Here is a 14,030-nt window from a genome sequence, read left to right on the forward strand (position 1 = left end):
GGATGGTAAACAGCTAGAAATCATTGCTATGAGTAACCAATAACAGCAGACTTCATAACTCTGGTGCATCAGTAATTACCTGCATCATTTATGGTTTATATAATAAATTAGCTGCTTTCCTACCCATAATGCTGAAAACCCTGGGTGTCCATATACACAAATCTTGTTAGAATATTCACTTCTATACTTCATTCTGTAGTTTCCATTATCCCTCTTTTTGTACACCTACATTAGAGATTCCTTAAGTGAGAATGTGCAGATGTGCTCTGGCCTCATTAGCTCCCATAAGACATGTGCCCCTTTGTCATCAGCATTTTATGAAGAATATCATATTCTAGTGTCTTAAACACATACACACACAGAGAATAAAGAAAAGTACTTTGAACCTATGAGGAAGAGAAATTCTCTTGATAAACAAAGAAATAAATATTTTCCTTAATTTTGCTTAAGCACAGAAACTGGAAAATAACACACTGAAATGTAATTCATACCCTGAAGTAACCCAGAACTGTAATGAAGCAGTATTTCTACAGAAAAACTCATCTTGTTGAAAAATTATGTCATTTTTGATGCTGGTAGGCTAAGGAACATAATACCATATGCAAACTAGTTTCCAAATGGTTTCATTAAAGTTTTTACAATCTGTTTAAACATTAAACATTTTCTTTAAATATTAATAAAGATCTTAGATTGTTAAGGTTGTAGTTTACTCTTCCAGCACAGTATCAGATGCCAGCAGTTAGCTAACATATACCAATTGGAATTATAACAGATAGGCCAAAATCACACTGGCATGTGGAGAAAGGTGTAAGGAACTTGCAAAGTGAGACCTGTGTCCTGGCTGCTCTGGAACTGCCCTGGGTCACAAATGAGGCTCTCATGTGTCCTGCTCTGTGCAGTGGAGTCAGACTGCTTGGGGCTGTGAGAGCTCCTGCAGAACCAACACAGCTTTACAGAACTCACCAGAGCTTTGAAGAGCAACCTCTGAGACACTTCTCCCTACTTTGGGCAGTTAACACTTATCCCAAGTTTTTAAGTCTTCAGCTATGAAAAAATCCCAGCCTTGTGCCCCACTTGTGTGAAGCACATCTAGTTTTGTGAAGAGAATCCTCTCTATGTATGTAGCCTGTGAAATCAAGCCCATCCTAATTATTGCCACTGATAACAGCAACTGTGGAATGCAGAAAGAGAAAAAGCAAACCAGAATGAATCTAGTCCTGGGTTAGGAGCACATTCTCACATCATCAATATGTACTGCTGAAACAGAGCAGGGAGCACTTTTACATCTCATACTTAGAACAAATATGGTTAACTTTAGTTTGAAGAATAACTTCTGCAATCTCATGTTTTGTAAAAGATAATATTTACAACAATTCCCTCAAACATAATCAGTCAGAACTCCCTCGTCTGAGAATTTGTGATGAGGATAAAAAATAGAGGTAGGATTCTTCTTTTAAGTCTTCCTTAATTTTTCATACAGGAAAACTAATTTAGTAGAATTTTATATAATGAACCAAATTCCTTTGATTTCAATGACATTTGGCTTATGCTATAAATGAGCAAGTTCTAAATATATCTAATGACAACAGAGTTAGAAACACTCAGCCTCTTACTTAAAATATACTTATGTCCCAATGGGATTGATTTTCTCTAGTTTGGAGACACTGACACTTCATGTTTTGTGTTAGATGATTTTAATACAAGATTTATAACTAAATTCTTCAGTTATGGAACAAATCTCTAGGAAAAAATCTGTCTGGTATGTATTTCTGTGCATAGTACATTATACTGCTAAATTGGAATATAGTAAAATTGTTCAGCACATAGGTCAAAATAGGTTTTAATGTTGAGGGTATTCATAATAGGTACTTGAATTAGAACCCTGTGTTGCCTTACACTTGCATGAGTATGTGTCACCAGGTTCATAATTGCTCTTCCTGAGAGGGCTGTGTTTGGAAACACAATTAAGATGCTATTTCTGGCCTGGCTGGGGAGGCTACACTGGGATCTCTGCAGAGCATCCAGCCCTGGGATCTCTGCAGAGCATCCAGAGTTCTGCTGCAGATGGAGCTGACTTCACCCAAATTAGTCTGAGGGCTTTGGGAGCTTTGCTACTTTTTGCTTGATATTTTTTTAAACAGCAATGCTTTTCCTGCCCAGAAGCCCTGGGGCAATGGAGCCCTTAAGGAATCTGAGCTGTTGTGTGATTCCTAACAGCACCAAACTGCTGCTGGCAAAGATCCATTCTTGCAGTCTGTTTCTCCTTTTTAACTTACATGATTTTTACATGAATGCTGATTCCTCACAGTTTTCTTTCAAGGATTGTTATCTGCAAAGTTCCCTATCAGCTGTAAGAACTTCACAAAGGCTTTGGTCAAAACTTTTACAAGTATGTTGGTAACAATAGAATTCTCACACAATAAGCTGCAAGAAGAAAATAAATACATGTAAATAAGGCATTATAATAGTCTAAAGGCCTTGCCAGCATCCTGTCTTTTTAGTGACTGCACAGCTGTGTTTCCATTGCACAATTAATGGCGTTCCTACCTTCCAAAGAGACGTTTGCACCAAATGGTAGCACAGTGCAAGACATACCCAACAGCTGACAATAGCTCATCTCTTCCTCATGGCACTGGCTGTGCACATAATTAAGGGCTAAAATGCCCTTTGTCAAAAGTTTTCAGACTAAATGTCTAAATCATGACTAGGATTCAAATAAGTCCCTATCTTTGCACATATTTTGGTACCTATATACTTTCATTAACCTACAATAATGAACTGGGGTACAAGTTGGAGGATCTTTTTCAAGCTTTTGACTTTTAATTCAGCTTCAGTCACACAAATTAAAGGAGCGATTGACCATTTTATGGCTCCAGAGAACCTGAGAAGAGTAAGGAGTGTTTGAAAATTCCAAACAGACAATCAGCACCCTCAGAAGCACACACTCATGTAGTAATTACAATTTTTCTTGTAAAAGCATTTTTCTGAGCTGCCCAATGATATGTCCCTAGTACACTCACCACCTTTCCCACAGAATCTTACAGAAGGTATTTTAATCATTTCACTGCACATTCTTAATTTTATGTAAAATAGTCACCTGAGCTCTCAGATTTAAGTATAGTTGAAGATGTATCATAGTGTAGCAATTTTAATTTCTGCTTGTTTTACTATTTTTCTTTTCCCCTTTGTTCATGTCAGTAAAACATCACCAGTGAGACCATAAGTAATTTAGTAGACCTGAAAACACTGGAAATCTTTGCAATACTTTTTCCAACAGTTCAGCATCTTCTATTCTGTTTCAGCTGAAGTCAAATTATGTCTCATTTATCACATCTCCATGGAGCACTCTAGATTACAGCTTTAAGTGTAAAGGAGTGTTAGATGAGAAAAGCCACGTACTCTAATACTTAGGGGAAAAGTGTGACACACAGAGCATAGCTGCTATTCACATTTCTCAGACTTCTTGTTCAAATGCATCTCAATTCCTGAATAGCAGCCTACAACAGAAGGCAGGCAAGCTGTTTAAAGACGACTCTAGAAATGAAACAAAAGAATTCCCCAAATTCCCACATACAGACATATAAGAGCAGATCAGTGAACATACTAATTCAGTATCCTGCTTCAGATACTGATATTAGAATTGCAGACTAATTGCAAATAATTCTGCCCAATGTAACTCCAGAGTGGCATTCTGCCAAGGTAATGTAGTTAAAAGGTGACTCATCAATAATAGGTCTTAAAGAAAAGTAAAAGGAGCTTAATATCATGAGGAAATCATACTATTCAACACTGTTCAGATCAAGAGCAATTCTCAGCATGAGGATGCTCTGCCTGGGTTAGAAACTGGTAATGCCTTGTGTCCATTCTCAGCTTCTATAAACAAAGCAGTGTAAATATGGGAAACCCTGAACAAGTAAATGTTGCACAGAAACTCGACAAGTTATTTAGTAAAAACTCTTTTCTCTTAGATTAGGCCCCGAATAAAGAAAACAACAACACAGCATCAGAAAATTACATGTGAACACTGATATTGCTGTCTGGTTTAGGTAAAATAGAGTAATTCCTATTTTATAGTTCTACAGCTTTATTGTTCCACATTATTAGGTTTACAAACTTGGAAGGGAAACATTACTGTTGGTAGGTAGGAACTGCAATATCATGTCAATAGAACAGATGCAAAGAGAGCAAGTATTTGTTCTGTAGTGTCAGATTGGCAGTGAAATCTCATAGTCATGAAGAAAAGACCCCAAAGACTTTATAAGAACCTTTTGCTTTTAGTCCTGACAGGTTAAAGGCCCCCATATAAGTCACTAATTCCTAATATGTCAAAGACTAACTGAATTTCTTTCCAACATCCAAAACTTGGAAAGAAAGGAAACTGTTTTAAGGACACACTTCAATAATTAGTATTAGAGTATATTTCCTCTCAGTAAATTGAAATAGAATAAATTGCATTTTCCCTTGTTAGAAATTGAATTGCTTGCAAGAGGTTAGGACTCTGGTGGCAGATCACAGAAAAAATAAAAGCACACTTGAGAGGAATGAAAGGGGAAGATAAGATTGATTTTGTGCTTTAATTTTGAAATAGCAGCAGCAGTTCCTCTAATTCTAATAAAAAAGCAGAGATGCAAATGATCTATTAGGTCATTGCCATTTTAAAGACAACTATATTAAATTGACAACCTTCCTATTTTTCTTTGATCAGAAGAAGAAGAGTCATGTCTTAAAGCAGCTAAGTCTCCTTTGCTACTGGAAGTTTTCTTTCTCAAAGCCACCACTTGTTTCTTTCTTTTGCTTATTTTTTTAACCATTATTCCACATAGCTCTTAATGCTCTGTTTATGTCCCCACTTCCACACGATCATGGATTTGCCATCCCAGGAAGAACATTCCAAGAAAGTATCATTTGAACTGTTCAGAATATATCCTTGAGCTTCATTTTCAGTGATGTTATTATTATCTGGCGTTTTTTTATTCTTTTTCTTCTACACAGAGTCTGATTTCAGCTTCATAAGAGTACTTATTTAATCCTGGACAGCACAAGCTGTTAACAGTCTCTTCATTTTCCATTACCATCATTACCTCTACCAGGGAATGGAAGAGGCATCAAGGTTCACAAAAATGTCCAAATTCATCCTGAACACAGTGATTCCAGTACTACCACTATTTTCTGGCCAGTGAAAAGTTCTTTATATCCCATCAAACAATTTTCCAGCTGCACTCTATTATGCCCCATCTGGAGCAGAACCCTTCCTTAATCCCTGCAGAAACCAGTCCTGCTAAAATAAACTCAGCGAGTTTGAACTGCAGGAATCCCTGAGCACATAATCTTGAGACAACAGAGCACTGGGCCACTCCTTCCTTTGTGCCTGCAACATCTCAGTCCAGGAATTTAAGATAAATAAGCACTTTGGAAATGGTTGTTTCTAGTTTGTGAACCAAAGAAGAACTTGGCTGAGAAGCTGTAGGAACAGGCCCATCACCTCTCTCTTTTGGTGGCAGCTTCCATTCAGGGGTCATTCTGGGGTTATTTTAGGTACCATTTAAGGTGCTGTACAGTAGCAAAAGTTGGTTGTGCTGCCTGAAAAGGAGATACTGGAACACGTTTGGGGAAAAAAAAAAAAAAACAACAACTTTGCAGAAATCCCCTTTTCTAAGCAACTTAACAAGACTAATGATCCAGAGCTAGATCCAAATTTGATTGAAGACAGCATTTAATTTAAATACCAAATTCTTATTGGCTGCCTAATTTTCAACATTTTTGCTTTAAACTTCTTTTTTTAAGCAAAGCCATTCAAGACCTATGATAATTTGAACAGTAGGATTTGCCTTTATATCTGAGGCCAACAGTTTTGCTTTGCTGTTGGTGGTCAGAAGTGTATTCTGTGCCAGTAGTTTGTCCAGCTTCTCCCAAGCTGAACTTTGGTGATGGTGAGTAGATTATGCCAGAAAGAGTAAGCCATACCACGGAAATGCAAAATATTGCTGGCCTTGGTGCTACTGGTTTTTTTCAGATCTTTTCCCAATTTTGAAACTTCTAATCTGAAGAGAAATAAAATAAAGCAATTATGCTATAATAAAGGTTTCTATGATCTCAGGAAAATTATAGTAGCTTGAATTCTCACTGCATTTTAATTCAAAAGAGTTAAGGAAAAGTAATTTTCATCAATTATTAATTTATCAATATCCTTGACTTCATGGAGTATTTTGAAATCTGTGATATATTTAAATAGATAATAAATTTTAAATTATTCAAAGATAATAAATTTTACAACCATCACTTAACACTGAATTCTTGGGGTTTTAGCAGCTCTGCCACCCTTAGATCTCTCTTAAAGCTATATTCAATTTTACATCCTAGCTTCCTAGCTGGTGTTGGAGTATGGAAACTCCCTGTTTTGATGCAGGAATATATCCCTGTAGGGTGCATCCCCCAGAGAGGTGGCATTTCCCATGTTTTTGGCTAAATCAGTGCAGCTGCAGAAGGCCTGCAGGTACCTGCAAGAGGTGGATGACATTCCTTCAGCAGATATTAAATCAAGTGAACGAATGCAATATTGCCATCACTGATTAAAATTCAGTCAATTTTGCTGGAAGGAATTTGAGGATGTAATTCAGCCTCTACCCAATACCTCTGTACTAATGTTGTTCCCTCATGAGGAAGGAATACTGTTTGCCATTCTGCTTTTACCCAGTCCTGTCATACTAACTTTATTCTCTTGAGATGAGAAGTGTTCCTTAAAATATCAGTATTTGAAAAATCTTACATTTTCCATCTCCCCAGCCACAAGAGGACTGTGGCAATGATTATGTTCATTTTCTCCTTTTGATGCTCCTTTAAGGAATTCTATTTTCATTGCAGGTAAGATTGGTACTTTGTGTGTTCCATCTTCCAGGTGCATTAGTTACTTACCTAGAAAATCTCTCTAACACTCAGTGAAAATATAAGTGGTTCTAGAAAATAAATTGAGTACCAAAAGCCACTCTGGCATAGATTATACCTCTAATTGGCTGGAACTTAACTGTGGAGGAGGAGGAAAGGATGGAGAGGAAAAAAGATCATGCTCTCCTTATTTCACTGAAAAGTTAAAACTAATGCAGTCTTTATATCATATCAATTTTTTTCACTTGAGTTAAAGTAAAACATTGATCTAAGATAAACTCAGTGGCTACAGCAAGGCTTAACATACAGGTTGCTTCCTTCCTCTGCCAATGAGAACTGAACTGCAAGGGGCATTTTCTAGAATGATGTCCCAGGTTGAAAAAGAATTTTCTAATTTTTAATCTCCCTTAGAACTTTCAACAGCTGAGAGTAATAGAAAAGCAAAGCATATTTCATGAATGATGTGTTTTTAAATACATAAATATTATGTCAATTTTACTATAAATCTTTAGTAATAACCACTACTTACAGAGGAAATTACCAATGCAAAGCAAATGCTATTCTCAGTAATTCACTGAGCTAAACACCTAAACCAAGTGCCTGGATTAGTTCTGAACTGTGTTCTTGTAATTAATGCTCTACTCTGCAATGTGCTGGCATTGGTGATTTATTACAGGTGATTTATTACATTAAAAGTATAACCAGATTTATAGACTTTGTGGAGAGTTAGAAATGCCACATTACAAATGAGGGGGTTTAGTTTTATAACAAAAAAATGTCTTATTGCTATGTTAAAATGGTTTTCTGGTAGCCCTGGGAAAACTAATAGTGGTGTATAAGCACTTTATGGCAATTTAATTTTGAGTAGAAAGAGGTTGGTAGTCTGTGGGTGACAAGGGAAGGAAATTTATGGTTATGGAGAAAATACTTCCAAACACTCGGAATCCAGGACTTTAATCCTAAATTTTCCTTCCCACAAAAGTAATCCCACTTGCAAGTACATATATTCAAAATATTGAGAATTTTTGAGTGGCATTTAAGCAGCCCCTGGGCCACAGCATGGCCCTGGCTCGTGGCCCCTCAGACAGGAGAGGATGTCACCCACATCCTACTGTGTATGGTGCCACTCCTTGGGGCACCCAGGGGTTTTTAAATTCCAGCTGAAATCTATTGCTCCTATTTTTCTACTTCTCATCCAAAGGTCTTGACATCTCCTCTTTAAAATAACTCCAGAAACATCTGACTGTGAGGCATCTGACTGAAATTTGGGGGAAAAAAATGGAAGCTGTTTCTTAACGCGGTTTTCAGAAGATCTCTTTACAACAAATTGTTTTGCTCTGAAGGGGTTCGTGCTGCACAGCACTGACAGTAAAGTGCTAAATGGAATCTCTCCATGGGCTCTGTATCACTGTTGAACAAAACACAGAAGCTGAGCACTAAATAAAACACTACTCTTAAATACACTAATAAAAGTAAAGCCAAGAGAACAGTGGGTCATTTTTATGCTATATCAGCAAATGTCATGTTCCAGGAAACTGCATTCAGATATCACTCCTTTTATGACAATAACTAGTTCTGAAGGAGTTGTTTTATTTAATTCTTTCTAACTTATGAGAAATTTGACTAAGTTGCAGTCAGTGAATAAATATGTCATATGAGTGAGTGATAGATTTTTAAAAAAGAGAGCAAACTATGTAGGGAACGCAGAAGATTCTGAATTAAGCTAACAAGCTCCTTTTACCATTTTAAGGAGCTGAAGCTTTGATAATAGACCATATCATGGTTGTGCCTGGAATAGGAAGGAGTGGAGCCTGCTCTAATTTAGCTATTGAAATAACACCTGGATTTTTGCAACACAAAGGAAGAAAAGTAGTCTGGATTTCTAGCAAGCAAGCAGTGATAGCGAAAGATCAAAATACAGAGAAACTAAAGAGGAAAAACAAAACAGCACAGTTCAGCAAAGATACATATTAATATAAAAAGCTCACATATAAATAAAAAAAAAAGCTCACAGAAACAAAAAAAAAATTTAGGTTATATTTGCTCAGGGGGTAGAAAAAAGATTTATGTCCAGCAATTCAATTCCACTGTTGGAGGCATCTGACAGAGATGCTGTGGCTGCAAATGTTACACCCACTGTGAACAGAGGCCAAGGAAAGCAGCAGGGCTGTGCTGTGGGACACGACACGTTCATCCAGAGAGCAAAGGAAAAATGTGCTGCTCATGTTGAGTGCAAACACCCAGACAAGGATGAGGGAATTTTTTTTTCTCTTTAAACAATAATTTACTGAAATCAGCCTGGAAGTTTGAAGTAGGAAGAAGCAGGAGGCATGTAATGAGTAAAAGGAGGTAAGGTTGTGGGGAAATGAAAAAGATGCACTAAACTGGATTTGCAAGAAGTCCATAAAGATTCTATCTTGATGGGATTGTTGGGAGACAAGGGGTGAGAAGTTTAAAATCAGCTACACCAAGAAAGCACTCGAGGCAAGAGTAAAAGCTTGAATTTAGTAAGATTGCTGAGAAAAAGTATAGAGCAAAGGCAATGATATAGAAAAAAAATCTCTTTTCCTCAAAAAAAGTATATTAACAGAAGTTTTGAAAATACAAGAAAGGGAATTTAGTTTAAGAATTTGTGTTTCTAAAATGTGCCAATAGAACATCTACTTCAATCTTTTTTGAGTCTTGAATAAGATTTTCTAAATGAAAATATCATTCAGCTTTAAAACCTATGGAGTACTTTATCTCATCCCAATAACTAAAGTATGCAGTTGTGGCTCCTCATAGCAGTATCCTTCCCTCAAAATATTTTCATATATTCACAGATATCTATTTTATAGAGATGTAGATCCTGTCATGGCACTCCTGATACATTTTTCTGTTGTTTCAAACAATGCATCAGATGATATTCCCACAAAGACATGGGATCATGTTTGCTCCCAAGTGGAAATGAAAGAACTTATCATAATTTCTATGAGTCACAAGATCTCAGACTTAGAAGTTTTTGATGACTGGTTCCTCTCATCTAAATTTAATTCAAATAATTTAAGACTGCTAAACTGCAAATAATTTTTGTGTGTGTTTTAATGTTGTTCAATATTGCAGCACAAAATGAGGGCTATGGAATGTGTTCTTGGGATAATTGATGATGCTGCCATAGGGTCCAAAATATCCTCCCATATACTAATGGGTTTTATGCCATTTTGCCTCTGAAATCTGTTTTAATGATTTTGACAGCTCTCATTTTTCCTTTGTTAAATCTTAGTGACTGTTACTGGAAATTTATTTTTAGAAGCACAAACATATTACAAAAAATACATAAGCCCACTGAGGACAAATAAAACATCTCCACAGTAACATTGTGGATAGTGATGCATGGCTGGTTGCAGACAGACTGACAAACTTCAGTCCTAGCTCTGCATCAGGATTTGTTAGCATAGAATCCTGAGCTCAAAAGTGACTTCAGAAATGAAATGCCCCTTTTTCCTCTCTGTGGTTATTTGGCAGCAATGATTGATTTTTTCCAGATGTGGTTAAATAGGAAAATTTATTTTATTAGTTTTAATATAATCAGTTGCAAATATAATCAAAAACATCCCCTCTAGGCAAACGAATATTTTGGCTTTGCTTGATTTTTCCCACAAGAAATTCTACCCTACTCAAGCATTTTAAGCTTATTTTATAATACCTTTAAATGACATTTTAAATAGTTTGGTTTGAAATTAGTATTGATATTGATGTCCATACAGTGCAATAAGAATTTCCACCTGCAAGACAATATTCATAGCAATAAGAAAGGCTGCGCTATATTTTAAAAGGAATAAGTTCTTAAAAGTCCATTTAGGATTATTTTTCTCTCTAGGCCTTGGTGTACCCATACCCAGGACTGCATTATGCACAGCCACTGGTGTTACCAGGAGCCACTTCCCAGGCTCCCCCTGTAAACATGAGTGAAGCTCATTTCCCTCAGCTTCCCTGCAGTTTGCATTGAAGCTCATATAACTTACTTGCTGTTTATGTATTTTACCAGTTGTCTATGTCAAGCTTTCATATACAAATCAGAGAAAAACCTGCAAGCAACTATGATTTTTAAAGCTAAAAGACACCTTGTGTCTAATTTGTCAGCAAATTAGGTGGGTTTAAAATCCACCCTTGAAGCAGCAGCAATTTCTGTTCCTTTCATCTAAACAGTTCTGTATTCCAAGGGAACCTGGGATAATCAGTAGTTTGCTGTAGACATGAGTCATAATTATGTTCTTTCTCTCTCATTTAAGTTGTTCGAGTTCATGAATTTTTTGGCTGAGAATGTCATCTTCTGTTACATGGGACTCGCACTATTTACATTTCAAAATCACATCTTCAATCCTCTTTTCATATTTGGTGCTCTTGTATCCTTTGCTTTAAAGAAGTACATATCTGTGTGTGTGTGTGTATATATATTTTTATATAAAAAGAATGCATGTTCCATGTGAAAAAAGAAGTCAATAAGGAAACCAATCAGTTCCTTGAATACTAAAGACCAGTAAATTGTCAATTCCAAACACAATCATCTATTACCTATGTGCTAATAACTGCCCCAGTGCATGTAAGCACATGTTCTTTGGACAGTTGCTGTTTTGCTGCTCTGCTACAGGCAAATAGCTTTAAGCCAGCTGGGGAACGTTTGCCAGTGGTTTACAAGTGGGGTGGGAAATCAGGATAAGTATTGGGACACATCTGTGGGGACAGGTGCAACACAGAACCTTTCTTCCTGTCTGGATCCAGTGCAGATCCACAAACTGGAGAGCTGCCTCCAGACAGATGTGTGCCATAAGCAGGAATTCCCCAAAATTCCTTAAATTATATGAAGCCCTTAAAAATCACACAGTGCTGCTTTGCTCAAATCTTTCCTTCTTTATTCTTGGTATCTCTAGCATACATGGAATTATTTTCACCATCATGTGCCTAAGAGGTAAGAAAAGCTCTGTGTCTTTAATTCTGCCATGGTTTCTCAATAAATCTTACTCATAGAGCAGTATAGATTCTTTTCACACTGACAATTTATTCAATGATTTTTTTTTTTTGGCTCAGAGCAGCAGCCCTCTTCTTATCACTTTTAAATGAACTGTAATAGCTTTGAAAGTTGGGAGCACAGTGTTGATGTGCAGTAATTGTTATATGTAATTTCTAAGTGAATAATCAGGACTGCACCAGAGCTGCAGGCAGCTGCTGGGACTCAGACATCAACTCCCAAACTCTTCACCTGCTCTCCAGTCCAGGCTGCTCAGACTGGGAGTGCCATAACTGAGCTGCAAGACAAGGGGAGGGCAAAAAACGTGCAAAACGTGCAAAAAGCATATACAGGGAGCTCAGACTGGCTTCTCTAAACCTGATAATGGCCTCATGGCTCCAATTAAGGCAACTTTTGGGATAGTTCCACAGAGGAGTATTAAGGACCTTCATCAGAAGAATCTCAGCAGAGAAGGGGAAGAAAAAGCAAAAAGTGCTGGGTATAGACAATATGAATCACCAGGAAATAAGGAAGTAATAATCAGGTCCAAAAGTACATTTATTCCCTGAAAATTGCTGCTCAAGGACATAATGCTCTCTCTGCAATTGATGATGGGCATTTTCCTGAAGAGCTGAAGTCACATGTGACACAAATGTGATGAGTAGAAGTAGAGTGATTGAAGTGAGATATATAATGATGAATATAAAACCAGGATGTCTGGGGAAGGCAGATCTCTGCCACTGCACAGGGAGCATTAGAACATGGCATGTAAAACTTAAAAAGATAATGTCGTATTTGTTTAGTTACACCTTAAAAATAATTTTAGAGAAATATTTGGGTTAATTCTTGTTTTGTCAGTAGCTTGTCCACTATTTTCCTCAACATCTTACATTTTAGGTGGCAGTTTTTGTAGCAAGAGCTTCCAACATATACCCACTTTCTTTCCTTTTGAATTTGGGACGAAAACAAAAGATTCCCAGGACCTTTCAGCACATGATGATGTTTTCAGGTAAGAGCTATTTTGGCTTTTTTGATATTTCTCCTGTCCACATTTAATGAATGACAAAAATAGTCATCTATCACTAGAAAAGGCCACATCTATCACAAAGAATGTGTTATCTTAAAACTCAAGGTCATCTCTCCAAAGCTACAGAAGCAAGTGGATGCCTTCTGATCAACCTCACTGTGCTCTTGCCCTATTTTAATTAACGTTTTGGAAACCATTATCTTTCAATCCATTGTCCCCCATCTGTCTACACTTCCATGACAATTTGGGAATACCATGTTTTTAAGCTGTGCTGTTTTAGAGGCACCTGTATTATACCTCAGAGTATTTTACATATCAGCAAATAAATACCCAACCTGGACAGTGTTAGTGCTGACACTCAGATCAAACATGGTCTTTGGCAATTCATTAAACTTCTGGAACAATTTTACTTTTAAACCTGAGAGGAGATAATTTCAATTCCACAGACCTTTTCATATGTATTCCAGCTTGATATTTAATTTTGTTGATTTTGTTAACCTTGTAGAATAATAAAAAAAAAAATAAAATCCAGAAGAGGGAGCCATGTTCTAGTCTGATTTGCACATCAACCCCAGAACTGTTAAGGCTCATCTGGATTACGTATTTTTTTACTTGTACAAGCTAGAAATAATTCCACTTGACTTTCTAATGCTAGTTAGGAAAAACTCACTTATAAGCCAAGAATATCTGTTCAGTAAAAGACAGAAATACAGATACCCCTACGCTATTGATGATATAATTTTCTAAAATTAGAAAATCAGCACATTTTTTTGCTTCATTTTCCTGGTTTTTATGCAAAAATTTATTCCACATTTGTGTGGATAAAAGTTCTTGATTGACAGCCTTGATGTACAGAGATCCATTTAGCCAGATAACTAGAGAAATACAATGTGCTGCATTTCAAGCTCCCTCATCAGGAGCACTCCACATCAGGGGGCCTCATTTGTGCCTATGTAATTCCAACCCTCCGGAGAGCAACACAGCAGTTCATTTCTATACCCATTCAATCCTTCTGCTAAAAGCTGCCACTGAAAATGTCACTAATTCCAGCGAGAGCGGGGTGAGGGATGATGACACATCCAGCAGGAGCTGCCTTTCAGCCCAACTGCTCCCCTGCCATTGTTCCATGGGGAA

The 14,030-nt window shown here is 37.0% G+C and overlaps 1 protein-coding gene across 1 annotated transcript in view; it reads left to right on the top strand.

Annotated features, from left to right (window-relative positions):
• SLC9A9 (solute carrier family 9 member A9) overlaps positions 1-14,030 on the top strand; it is a 171,983-nt gene that overhangs the window by 87,138 nt on the left and 70,815 nt on the right. The window contains exons 10-11 of the mRNA XM_058031120.1: positions 11,154-11,267; positions 12,767-12,878. Coding sequence (XP_057887103.1) covers positions 11,154-11,267; positions 12,767-12,878 — 226 coding nt within the window. The remainder of the gene's footprint in view (positions 1-11,153; positions 11,268-12,766; positions 12,879-14,030) is intronic.

This window comes from Melospiza georgiana, chromosome 10 (genome assembly GCF_028018845.1).
Source record: "Melospiza georgiana isolate bMelGeo1 chromosome 10, bMelGeo1.pri, whole genome shotgun sequence".
Classification (NCBI taxonomy): Eukaryota; Metazoa; Chordata; class Aves; order Passeriformes; family Passerellidae; genus Melospiza; species Melospiza georgiana.